The sequence below is a fragment of the Lutra lutra genome, chromosome 16 (genome assembly GCF_902655055.1).
Source record: "Lutra lutra chromosome 16, mLutLut1.2, whole genome shotgun sequence".
In the NCBI taxonomy this organism is placed as follows: Eukaryota; Metazoa; Chordata; class Mammalia; order Carnivora; family Mustelidae; genus Lutra; species Lutra lutra.
In genome coordinates, this window is record NC_062293.1 from 50,849,897 (window position 1) to 50,864,059 (window position 14,163).

General features: G+C 41.2%; 1 protein-coding gene across 1 annotated transcript in view; it reads right to left on the reverse strand.

Annotated features, from left to right (window-relative positions):
• The window catches only part of LOC125086710 (serine/threonine-protein kinase ULK2-like), an 82,375-nt gene that overhangs the window by 38,949 nt on the left and 29,263 nt on the right, over positions 1-14,163 (reverse strand). The window contains 1 exon segment of the mRNA XM_047706042.1: positions 9,185-9,356. Coding sequence (XP_047561998.1) covers positions 9,185-9,356 — 172 coding nt within the window.

Below are 14,163 nucleotides of genomic sequence, written 5' to 3' on the forward strand. Positions count from 1 at the left end.
TTAAAGAATTAGCATCAACATTTCTGAAACTCTTTCAAAATATTGAGAGGAGGAACACTCCCAAACTCCTTCCATGAGTTCAGCATTAGACTAGTACCAAAGCCACGCAAAGATACTACCAAAAGACAAAAACAAAACAAAAACAAAAACCAGAACAGTTACCCTGATGAAATTTGATGTAAATCCTCAACAAAATACTAGCAAACCAAATTCAACAGTACATTGAAAGGATCATGTACCATGAGCAAATGTGATTTATAATTACCTACATTAATAGAATGAAAAACAAAAATCATATGACCATGTCAATTCATGCAGAAAAAGCATTTGACAAAATTCCAACATCCTTTAATGATAAAAAGCATTCAGCAAACTAGGAATAAAAAAAAAATTACCTTAACATAAAAAACACCATATATAAAAAGCCCATAATTAGGGGCGCCTGGGTGGCTCAGTGGGTTAAAGCCTCTGCCTTCGGCTCAGGTCATGATCCCAGGGTCCTGGGATCGAGCTCTGCATCGGGCTCTCTGCTCAGCAGGGAGCCTGCTTCCCTTCCTCTCTTTCTGCCTGCCTCTCTGCCTACTTGTGATCTCTGTCTGTGAAATAAATAAATAGAACTTAAAAAAAAAAGCCCATAAAAAAGCCCATAAAAAAATAAAGCCCATAATAATATCATACTCAATGGTTAAAGACTGAAAGCCTTTTCTCTATAGTCAGGAATAAGACAAGGACGCCTGATCTCTCTGCTTCTACATAGAATTCCTAGCCAGAGCAATTAGGCAAGAGAAAGAAATAAAAGGCATTAGAACTGGAATGGAAGATAAAGTTATTTCGTTCATGGATAACATGATCTTAAATGCAGAAAGCCCAAAATTTCACACAAAAAAAGCCATTAGAACTAATATATTCAGCAAAGTTGCAGTATATGAAATCAACAGACAGATATAAGTAGCATTTCTATACACTAACAATGAGCAATGAAAAAAAAATTAAGAAATCAGTGCTAAGATGGGATTGGGAGGGAGACAAACCATAAGTGACTCTTAATCTCACAAAAAAAACTGAGGGTTGCTGGGGGGAGGGGGGTTGGGAGAAGAGGGGTGGGGTTATGGACATTGGGGAGGGTAGGTGCTATGGTGAGTGCTGTGAAGTGTGTAAACCCGGCGATTTACAGACCTGTACCCCTGGGGATGAAAATATATGTTTATAAAAAAGAAAAAAAAAATTTTTTAATTAAAAAAAAAAAGAAATCAGTGCTATTGGGGCGCCTGGGTGGCTCAGAGGGTTAAGCCTTTGTCTTTGACTCGGGTCATGATCTCAGGGGCCTGGGATCAAGCCCCACATCAGGCTCTCTGCTCAGCGAGGAGCCTGCTTCCACCCCTCTCTCTGTCTGCCTCTCTGCCTACTTGTAATCTCTGTCTGTCAAACAAATAAATAAAATCTTAAAAAAATAGTATCGAAAAGAATAAAATACACAGGAATAAATCTATTTACAATACTTTTTACAATACTATTTTTTACAATTTTTATAATACTCTATTTATAATACATTTTACAATACAATACTATAATACTTTTTTGATACTATTTACAATAGTATCAAAAAGAATAAAACAGAGGAATAAATCTAACCAAGGAAGAGAAAGTCTTGTATATTGGAAACTACAAAACATTGCTGGAAAAATTATAAATAACACCCTGTCTTCATTGACTAGAAGATTTAATACTGAAAGATGTCAATAGCACCCAAAGTGATCTATACAGATCAATCCCATCCCTACCAAAATCTCAATGGCATTGTTTTGCAGAAATAAAAAAATCTATTCTGAAATTCATATGTAATCTGCAGGGACCCTGAATAGTCAAAGCAATTTTGGAAAAGAAAAACAAAACGGGAGGTTTCATACTTCCCGATTTCAAATCTACAGTAATCAAAACAATATGGTTGGCATAACGACAGACACAGAGACCAACAGAATGGAATCGACAGCCCAGAAACACACCCTTGCATATATGGACAAATGATCTTCAACAAGAATGCCAACACCACTGGATGGAGACACAAAAGACAGTCTCTTCAGAAAATGTGAAAACTAGGTATCCACAGGCAAAGAATGCAGCTGGACCCTTACCTTATACAATACACAAAAATTAGTTCAAAATGCATTAAAGAGCTAAATATAAGACCCAAAATTATATAACTTGTAGAAGAAAACACAGGAGAAACGATTCATGACACTGGATTAGGCAATGATTTCTTTAAATGACACGAAAAACACAACAACAGAACAAAAAAAAATAGACAAATGAGACTACATCAAATCTAAAATTTCTATGCTCAAAGGACACATCAACAGAGTGGGAAGAATATCTTTGGGATGGGAGAAAACATCTGTAAATCATATTTGGTAAAGGGTTAATATCCAATATATAAAGAACTCCTACAACTCAACAACAAATGATAGACAAATGGCCAATAAGTATATGAAAAGACACTCAAGGGGCGCCTGGGTGGCTCAGTGGGTTAAGCCGCTGCCTTCGGCTCAGGTCATGATCTCAGAGTCCTGGGATCGAGCCCCGATCGGGCTCTCTGCTCAGCAGGGAGCCTGCTTCCTCCTCTCTCTCTCTGCCTGCCTCTCTGCTTGTGATCTCTCTCTGTCAAATAAATAAATAAAATCTTAAAAAAAAAATTAAAAAAAAAAACACTCAAAAACCACTAGAGAGAATAGCAAATTAAAACCACAATGAGAGAAGAGAAGTCAAGATGGCGGAGAAGTAGCAGGCTGAGACTACTTCGGATAGCGGGAGATCAGCTAAATAGCTTATCTAAAGATTGCAAACACCTACAAATCCAACGGGAGATTGAAGAGAAGAAGAACAGCAATTCCAGAAACAGAAAATCAACCACTTTCTGCAAGGTAGGACTGGCGGAAAAGTGAATCCAAAGCGATGGGAAGATAGACCGCGGGGGGAGGGGCTGGCTCCCGGTGAGCGGCGGAGCAACGGAGCACAAAATTGGGACTTTTAAAAGTCTGTTCCACTGAGGGACATCGCTCCAGAGGCTTAACTGGGGTGAAGCCCAGGCGGGGTCAGCGCGGCCTCAGCTCCCGCAGGGTCGCAGAAGGATCGGGGGTCTGAGTATCGCAGAGCTTACCGGTATTAGAACGGGGAAGCCGGCTACAGAGACAGAGCCAGGAGTGACTCTCAGCTCGGGGTTGCCTTGAACCGGTCGCAGGCTCGGTCAGCTCGGAGCACGGCCAGAGGCCAGGGTGACGGGAGTAATGGGCGCTGTTCTCTGAGGGCGCACTGAGGAGTGGGGCCCCGGGCTCTTGGCTCCTCCGGGCTGGAGACCGGGAGGCCGCCATCTTCATTCCCGTCCTCCGGACTCTACGGAAAGCGCTCAGGGAACAAAAGCTCCCGAAAGCGAACCTGAGCGGATGACTCAGCGCGGCCCCGGGTAAGGGCGGTGCAACTCCGCCTGGGGCAAAGACGCTTGAGAATCACTACAACAGGCCCCTCCCCCAGAAGATCAATGGGAAACCCAGCCAGGACCAAGTTCACCTACCAAGGAGAGCGGCGGAATTCCAGAGGAGAAGAAAGCAAAGCACGGATCTCATGGCTTTCTCCCCATGATTTTTTAGCCTTGCAGTTAATTTAATTTTTTTTTTCTTTTTCAATTTTTTTTTCTTTTCCTCTTCTTCTGCTAAATTTTTTTTAACTTTTACCGTTTTCTTTTTTAACGTTTTTTAAATAGTTTATCTAATATAATATATATATATTTTCCAATTTTTATATTTTTTCTTTATCGGCTTTCTTTTTTTTAATAGCTTCTTTCATTTTTTTTTCTTTCTTTCTGAACCTCTTTTTATCCTCTTTCTCCCCCCACAATTCGGGATCATTCTGATTTGGCTAAAGCATATTTTTCCTGGGGTTGTTGCCACCCTTTTAGTATTTTACTTGCTCCTTCATAAACTCTTATCTGGACAAAATGACAAGGCGGAAAAATTCACAACAAAAAAAAGAACAAGAGGCAGTACCAAAGGCTAGGGACCTAATCAATACAGACATTGGTAATATGTCAGATATAGAGTTCAGAATGACGATTCTCAAGGTTCTAGCCGGGCTTGAAAAAAGCATGGAAGATATTAAAGCAAACCTCTCAGGAGATATAAAAGCCCTTTCTGGAGAAATAAAAGAACTAAAATCTAACCAAGTTGAAATCAAAAAAGCTATTAATGAGGTGCAATCAAAAATGGAGGCTCTCACTGCTAGGATAAATGAGGCAGAAGAAAGAATTAGCGATATAGAAGACCAAATGACAGAGAATAAAGAAGCTGAGCAAAAGAGGGACAAACAGCTACTGGACCACGAGGGGAGAATTCGAGAGATAAGTGACACCATAAGACAAACAACATTAGAATAATTGGGATTCCAGAAGAAGAGGAAACAGAGAGGGGAGCAGAAGGTATATTGGAGAGAATTATTGGAGAAAATTTCCCCAATATGGCAAAGGGAACAAGCATCAAAATCCAGGAGATTCAGAGAACCCCCCTCAAAATCAATAAGAATAGGTCCACACCCCGTCACCTAATAGTAAAATTTACAAGTCTTAGTGACAAAGAAAAGATCCTGAAGGCAGCCCGGGAAAAGAAGTCTGTAACGTACAATGGCAAAAATATTCGTTGGCAGCAGACTTATCCACAGAGACCTGGCAGGCCAGAAAAAGCTGGCATGATATATTCAGAGTACTAAATGAGAAAAACATGCAGCCAAGAATACTATATCCAGCTAGGCTATCATTGAAAATAGAAGGAGAGATTAAAAGCTTCCAGGACAAACAAATACTGAAAGAATTTGCAAATACCAAACCAGCTCTACAGGAAATATTGAAAGGGGTCCTCTAAGCAAAGAGAGCCCCTAAAAGTAGTAGATCAGAAAGAACAGAGACAATATACATAACAGTCACCTTACAGGCAATACAATGGCACTAAATTCATATCTCTCAATACTTACCCTGAATGTTAATGGGCTAAATGCCCCAATCAAAAGACACAGGGTATCAGAATGGATCAAAAAACAAAACCCATCTATATGTTGCCTACAAGAAACTCATCTTAAACCCGAAGACACCTCCAGGTTTAAAGTGAGGGGGTGGAAAAGAATTTACCATGCTAATGGACATCAGAAGAAAGCAGGAGTGGCAATCCTTATATCAGATCAATTAGATTTTAAGCCAAAGACTATAATAAGAGATGAGGAAGGACACTATATCATACTCAAAGGAACTGTCCAACAAGAAGATCTAACAATTTTAAATATCTATGCCCCTAACGTGGGAGCAGCCAACTATATAAACCAATTAATAACAAAATCAAAGAAACACATCGACAAGAATACAATCATAGTAGGGGATTTTAACACTCCCCTCACTGAAATGGACAGATCATCCAAGCAAAAGATCAACAAGGAAATCAAGGCCTTAAATGACACACTGGACCAGATGGACATCACAGATATATTCAGAACATTTCATCCCAAAGCAACAGAATACACATTCTTCTCTAGTGCACATGGAACATTCTCCAGAATAGATCACATTCTTGGTCCTAAATCAAGTCTCAACCGGTATCAAAAGATTGGGATCATTCCCTGCATATTTTCAGACCACAATGCTCTGAAGCTAGAACTCAATCACAAGAGGAAATTTGGAAAGAACCCAAATACATGGAGACTAAACAGCATCCTTCTAAAGAATGAATGGGTCAACCAGGAAATTAAAGAAGAATTGAAAAAATTTATGGAAACAAATGATAATGAAAACACAACAGTTCAGAATCTGTGGGACACAACAAAGGCAGTCCTGAGAGGAAAATATATAGCGGTACAAGCCTTTCTCAAGAAACAAGAAAGGTCTCAGGTACACAACTAACCCTACACCTAAAGGAGCTGGAGAAAGAACAAGAAAGAAACCCTAAACCCAGCAGGAGAAGAGAAATCATAAAGATCAGAGCAGAAATCAATGAAATAGAAACCAAAAAAACAATAGAACAAATCAACGAAACTAGGAGCTGGTTCTTTGAAAGAATTAATAAGATTGATAAACCCCTGGCCAGACTTATCAAAAAGAAAAGAGAAAGGACCCAAATAAATAAAATCATGAATGAAAGAGGAGAGATCACAACGAACACCAAAGAAATACAGACAATTATAAGAACATACTATGAGCAACTCTACGCCAACAAATTTGACAATCTGGAAGAAATGGATGCATTCCTAGAGACATATAAACTACCACAACTGAACAGGAAGAAATAGAAAGCCTGAACAGACCCATAACCAGTAAGGAGATTGAAACAGTCATCAAAAATCTCCAAACAAACAAAGCCCAGGGCCAGACGGCTTCCCGGGGGAATTCTACCAAACATTTAAAGAAGAACTAATTCCTATTCTCCTGAAACTGTTCCAAAAAATAGAAACAGAAGGAAAACTTCCAAACTCATTTTATGAGGCCAGCATCACCTTGATCCCAAAACCAGACAAGGATCCCATCAAAAAAGAGAACTACAGACCCATATCCTTGATGAACACAGATGCAAAAATTCTCGCCAAAATACTAGCCAATAGGATTCAACAGTACATTAAAAGGATTATTCACCACGACCAAGTGGGATTTATTCCAGGGCTGCAAGGTTGGTTCAACATCTGCAAATCAATCAATGTGATACAACACATTAATAAAAGAAAGAACAAGAACCATATTATACTCTCCATAGATGCTGAAAAAGCGTTTGACAAAGTACAGCATCCCTTCCTGATCAAAACTCTTCAAAGTGTAGGGACAGACGGCACATACCTCAATATTATCAAAGCCATCTATGAAAAACCCACTGCAAATATCATTCTCAATGGAGAAAAACTGAAAGCTTTTCCGCTAAGGTCAGGAACACGGCAGGGATGTCCGTTATCACCACTGCTATTCAACATAGTACTAGAATTCCTAGCCTCAGCAATCAGACAACAAAAGGAAATTAAAGGCATCCAAATTGGCAAAGAAGAAGTCAAACTATCACTCTTTGCAGATGATATGATACTATATGTGGAAAACCCAAAAGACTCCACTCCAAAACTGCTAGAACTTGTACAGGTTTGCCTCCCTCTATGTTTTTATTTCATTTTTCCTTCTCTTCCCCTATGACCCCCTATGATTTTGTTAGATACACATATTCTTGATTTGGCAATTTAATATTGTAAAGATCATTAACTGTTCCTGTATAGGTCTTATAAAATCAACCAAATACACATCAAAATCCCCAAATGTTTTTTTGTAGGATTTGTCAATCTGAAATTAGACTACATGGGGGTAAAAGTGGTCAAGAGTAGCCAGGGTGATTCCAAAGAATACTAAAATGCTCTCTACCATCACCCCTTCCCCCCCACACACACCACACACACACATACACAAACACACACACAAATTTAAAAATGATTATAATACAGACAAAAAGACCAACAGAATAGAACACCTTAAAACAAACCCAATTCTTTATATAAACCTAACAGGACAAATCTGGAATTGTCTATCAACAGAGAAAGGACAGAATATTCAATACTAAGATCCCTACCTTATTCCATCTACAAAAGTGAATTCCAGGTAAAGTTAAAGATGAAAAAAAAAAATCTTTATAAGTCACCATTATTCCATTGGGGCAGCATGGCACAAACTACTGATTGCCTACAACTTGTCTGTACCAATATTTTATAGATCCGAAGTTGAAAATTTCTAGAGCATCCATGTGGAAGAAACTCTGATACAAGGACATCTGTTACAATATACTTTGAACAGTGAAAAGATAGATATTATCCAGGTCAACCTCAGCAAAAAATGGAAAAACATGTGGTTTAGTTGTATTACAAAATACAGTTATACTATAAATTTCAGATATTAAAATAAACTGCATATGTATCTAGATATGTACCTAGGTATGTAACAAAAACATGAATAAAAAACTAAGCTATAGGAACGTTCCTTATACCATTTACTTAAAACTGTAAAAACACAAGAACACGGTATGTCATTTATAGATATAGGATATGCAGAAGTATACAAAACAAAATCTACAGTAAGAATTAACCTCTGGCAAGAGTGGAACAAGGAAAAGGACTTTAGCTGTACCTATACAGCATTTTTTATCCTTAAGAAAAGACATCTAAAAAAACATGGCTAAACACTGACATAAATAAAATTAGAATGGGGTGGATTTGTGTATCTGCTGTATTATTTCCTGCTTGAAATACTGCATAATTTTTAAAGTCTTAATTCCTTTTTTAAAATAGAAGAAAACCACCGTATGTTGGATTTTTACAGGGAACTCCCAGCTATCGGAGCACCGATGGTGAACCGCCCCACCTTCTCCTGCAGCCTTGTCCCTGGCTCCCCCCTCCCCAGGGGATACATCCCCAAAGCTGCTCTGGGGATGACAGCCTTCACACCTGGCATGATGCCTAACAGTAGCAGCTGTGCCATCAGTATCTGACAAACAACTACACAGACCTCTGGACACGAACTTCTCCAACCTGCACATGATCAACTTGATACTATTCAATTATCGAAGGAACCCAATTTCTCGTTTTTCTGATCCCGTTCCTTTACCACCAAACCACAGTTCCTTCTTTCTTGATGGTTTTGTCAACTTCTTTTTTGTAGGTTTTCTGGTGCCCTTTACTGCTCCTCAGAGCCCTGACCGTATTTAGTCAACTTGGATTCTGCTTCCTTTATAAAAATTCTCCCATATATTTGTGAAACTCATTCCTGACCTCATGCCAGTCTCTTCTGAAGGGCATCCAGACTGGTTTTAAATTCCCTTGACTCTTAAGGTGGTTTTTGCAACAGAGGTCTTCCTTTAATTCTGCTGACTTTTCTATTTCTTTCTGTGTGGATACAAACAGAATTTGAGATCATTTCCTGCAAACTTCTCATCTACCTTCAGAATCCAAATTACTGCTTCATGGAAGATGACTGAGCAGATTTTAGAATGGTAGGTATATAGTTCTGGGAATTCACACAACAATAAAGTGCCCCTTTGAAAAGGTGCCCTGCACGAGAGAGCATGATATAAAGGTTAAAAGTAAATGCTAGTCTAGTAAATTAAGAAATATAATGTGTACAAGTAGAAAAGATTCTCACATGAGTGGTCTGACGAGATGTTGTGTGGAACCAAAACAAAGTCATCCGTGTCACAAGAAGAGTTCTTGCTACTAGTACTGGCAGAATCTTTGGACACTTGTAGATAGTTGGGAGGACCCAATGGTGGGGAGGATAAGTTTTCTTCCTGAATATGCTGCATATCTGGAAGGGACTAAAATTAACAACATAAAATTAAAACTGGCCTAGTAATAAAATGCACGTCAGAATAGCCATTAGACTAAGGAATACTGTCTTCATAAAAGTGGGCATAAAGTTAATTCCATCTTAAAATTTTGGAAAAAGAAATCTCTTTGGAAAATCTTTCCCTTAGAAAAGCACAGTTTAAAGTGTCTTCATATAAAGATTTCTAAAACGTTTTCCAAAACTGTTCCTAAAAATATATCATACCACTTATCACGTATATGTCTCCCTCTCCTGACATTTCTGAGGTGTGTTCTCGTCATCTCAACATGCCCAGTTTTGGCTCTTGGCCTAGCAAAGCAGGTACTCAAGAACTATTCACTTGATGACTAAAACACTATGTCCAGGGACTTTAGACTAACAACATCCTGCACACATTTTAAAAAGTTTTAAACCTCCAGTGAAGAAAACATTATAAACGAAAGCAAGAGACCACTTTATGCAAAAAAGTAAATAATCGATAAGGATAACTACGTTCCAGCCTAGAGATTTATGTATGCTCACAGAAAACAAGATCTGGAAAACCTTACAGCTGTGGTACTTCCTTTTGTTCTTCTTTTGTTAGGGGGAGGAGTGGTTTGCAGGAGAAGACAGGAAGGAAAGGAAAGCATATAAAGGTATATAAGCAAATACACAGATGTAAGCAGTTGTATACCTGTGGCATTTGCCTATTTCAAGGACTCAAGTGACACCTCTAATTAATGTCTTGGTTACACAATGGTTTTCTGGAAACAATGAACTTCCTAATTTATTGGTTAAGTCCTCTATGACCTTGTTTAACCTTCGTTTTCTATTTAAGAAAAGGAAAATACTACACAATGCCCTTTGATCTTAAACCCATGTCCTAAACACCCAATTCACTGCTAGGGCTCCTTCAAATGTCACTGTGCAATGAAATCTGTATCAGATCCCCTATCGTGTGTGTGTGTGTGTGTGTGTGTGTGTGTGTCTGTGTGTGTATGACACACATGACATACAATCCCCTCATCACTTTTTAAAGAGACCGTATGTGTCTAGGTAATAAAGGGAAGGGACAATGGAAAGACTACCATGACCGATCATCTACCATGGACTAGACACCGCTGGGTGCTTTCCATGTCTTACCTAACCCCCAGTCCTGTTCTGAACCCACGTCATACATGGATACAAACAGCCTAGCTCAGAAGTTTAGGAAATTTGCTGAGAATCACACAGCTAAAAAAGCGCTCAAGCTGAGATGTGATTCCAAGCAACAATCCACAATTCCTTTCCAGTCGTTTAGGCAGTTCCTTCTCAAGCTCTTCCAAGCCTTCGTCAAACCGTCTGCAGTCCACAGCATCTGAGTGGAAGGGATCTTCTCCTTGCTCATCTCTCCACCCCACGCTTAAGTCCGGTGCCCCCCCACCTCCTCAGAGACCTGGACCAGCTCCCTCTGCCCCTGACGGTCTCACCCTCTTCCCTCTCCTCTGGTTTTCTTCCCCTCTGTGCATAAACACATTCCATTTTCTCACACCTCAAATCCCTGCGGTCCTCTTAATTACCATCTTCTCTCACTTCTTTTTAACAATGTTTCTCGAAATTATCAGTCTTCACTGACTCGAGCTCCTCCCCTCCTATGTATCGCTCAACCCACCATAACCCGCTTTCTGCTTCTCCTGTGCAGTCACACGGTCTTCACCAGGCTGGCCAGGCTCCCCCCGGCCACTTCGTGTTAGCCGCGCTCTGCTTCGCCCGCGCTGCAGACCACTCAACACTCTATCCCATCGTTCAGTGAACCGGCTTCTCCTCCCGCTTCTTAGTCTGTTCTGTGGGTGCCTGCTTCTCTTTCGTCCCTTAAAGGAGAGAGATGGAGTATGGCGTTCCCCAAGGTGCCACTCTGGACCCTCTACGCCTCACATTTAAAAAAAATTCTGTTCAGTTAGCCGCTGCACCGTACGTAATTAGCGTCTGATGCGGTGTGCAGTGACTCACTGGTTACGTGGAACACCCAGTGCTCATCACGGCCCGCACTCCTCACAGTTTTAGACGCACCGCAGCGACCACTCTCACCCTCCAAGTACCCCCTCACTTCTGCGGCCTAGATCTCTCCGGTGAGCACTGGACTAACTCCCCACCTTTCTGCTCCAAAAGCGTTGCTCCCCGCACTCCCTACTGGAGTGACTTCGCCATCATCCATCCATTCGGTCTCCTGTTCAAGCAGCTCCAAGCCTGGTGAACTCTACCTTTCTCTTACCTGGACCCCACCTTCCCTGTAGCTCAGGCCCTCATTCTCAGAAAAAGAAAAACAAACAAGAAAGGTGCAACAGTATGCAGGGGTTCTCCGTGCTCTAACAGAGAGACCACTCTACTCTCTACTGCTCTCAAGCCGCAGGCTTCCACCCTGCGGCGGCTCACAGCACCCCTCCTCCTAAAAGCACTCGGACAGCTCCCACAGAGCGAATCCCGGTCAGGAGACAGCAGCCCCTGCCTCTCTAGCTGCACCTGCCCCTCCGCTCGTCACCAGTGCTCTGCGTCCCCCAGCCTTGGACTGCTCCGAGGAGCCTTGTCCTCAGAACTTCCAGCAATGATGGAGACGGTCTACATCTGAGCGCCTGGTGTGCTGGCGACCTACTAGCCACAGACTGGCTGAACACTTGAAATGTGGCTAGCCTGACTAAGGAACAAAATGTTAAATTTCACTTAATTGTAACAAATTTAAGTGGGCCCGGAGGGGCTCCAGGGTTCCTTCAGGGCATCATGCTTCCGGGACTCCATGAATGGGAATTCTTCTGCCTATAATAACATTCTTTTACTAATTCACCTTGCTAGGTCTTTCTCCAAAAGTCAGCTCAATGCCCTCCCCTGAGCAGCCTTCCCAAGTTCTTGGTCTGATTTCACGCTCCCCATTCATGTTCCCACAGGCAATAATGAGACACACACATAAGCTTCCAATAGTGTTGCTTTATCTACCTCGTCCCACACAACTAAATTAAAAGCTCTTAATGTAAGGGACCTGGTCGTTTCATTCATTAGTATAACAGAACCTTACACAAACTAGGTGTTTATAAATGTTATGAAACCAAGAAACATGATCTAAACAGCATTTAACCTATAGCCACTATCGTAACTAAAAGACTGATTTGGATTTTTTTTTTCCTTTCAAGATTTCTCTGGAATCAAGTAGCAGCTGGGTATTTGTGTGAAAATGTAAAAAGAGAATGTTGTATGTGCATGCCTGTGAGTATCAACCCTCCACACGAGTCTACTCCAGCCATAGGAAGGAAGGGGAGGCATACATAAAATCATCTTTTTTTTGGCAGTTAACATTAAAAACAAGGCCTATTAAACCATCCCCTTTCTCACTATCTGGAAATTATACAGAAACATTCTGGATTTCCTTTTACTCCTCAGCTTTCCTTTTTCTCTTTTTATTTTCATTTCAAGCTGCCCTTTTTTTTTTTTTTGCCTTTTTTTTTTTTTTAAGTCAGCTCCATGCACAGTGTGGAGCCCCACATGGATCTTGACTCACGACCCTGAGACCAAGCCCTGGGTTGAGATCAAGAGTTAGATGCTTTATGGACTGAGCCACCCAGGTGCCCAACCATTAGCTTTTAATAAAAGCCTTCTAAAAATGGTTTTCCCACCAAAGTTTCTAGCATCTAAATATGGTTCCTCTCTCTCCCTGGCATGTCCTCACCTCTCTTAGCACTCCATCTCTTGGCCAGCAGCCTGAGCCGAGCTCCAAGTGCTCTCCCCTTCAATGCTGCCCACCCAACAGAAAACCCCAACTGGCTCTCTCCAGTCAAAGCAATCTCCAATTCAATGAACCTCCTACCGGACCCCCTCTTTCTCATTCCTTGGTCATCCTACAAACAGGGCTCCTCTCTTCTTGCTCTCTCCCACATCTTCTCATAATTAGATTCTTCCTGTGGTTCCTTTCTCAAGCATCAACTTCGCTTTTCACGTCTCACACCGCATCAAATATAGACTTCATAATAATAGCTACAATTTATCAAGCGCGCCCAAGGCTGCTGTTCAGAAGCCTGCCTTACAGAGGAGGGGGCCCCGGCTCAGCGCTGGAGCTGAGCTGCTCCAGGTGAAGCATGAGCAGTGGCCTGGCCAGCGCTGAAGCCAGATGGGCCTGGCCCCAATAAAGCCAACTGTCTTTCCATGCCAGTACACTTCCTCCGCGTTTCTCGCCAGTCACTCCAAATCCAGTGTTTTCTAATATTCCAGACTGAAGCAGGAAATCCACAACACTTTTTTCCCCTCTTAGCTTTTAAAAAAAAATTTAGGGGAATATAATGTCTTATTAGCCCATCTTCTTTTCTAACTAGGTTTAAGTCTGGAGGGTTAGGCAAAAAGGGTTTTCCTTGCCGGTTTTCAGACTCGTCTGTTTGCAGATCGGCTGCTTCAGCATCTGCCTTAGCCAGAGGCTGTTAGGTTTTCCTTGAAAACAACAGTAACAGCAGTTGCCACTTACTGAGTATTGTGTACCAGACATTATAGTAAAGTGCTTTTGCTCATTTACGCTTAAAAGAACCTATGAATAGGTCAATTACAAGCTTTCCCTATGAGAAACAGGCTCAAAGAGATTACGTCATTTGTCCTGGTTAATGCCGCAAGTAAAGGGTGCAGAAGCTCCAGTCCCATGTTCTTAAACCTCTGAGGTGAACCCACTAATTACACAAACACTTCCTCTTATGACCTGCCTCACCCCTCCACCGGCAGAATTCAAGAAATTCACATCTGCCAGGCTAATCTGGAAAACAGTCACCAGAGCTACACAAGAGCCCTTGGAACTTCAGCTGATGGGAAAA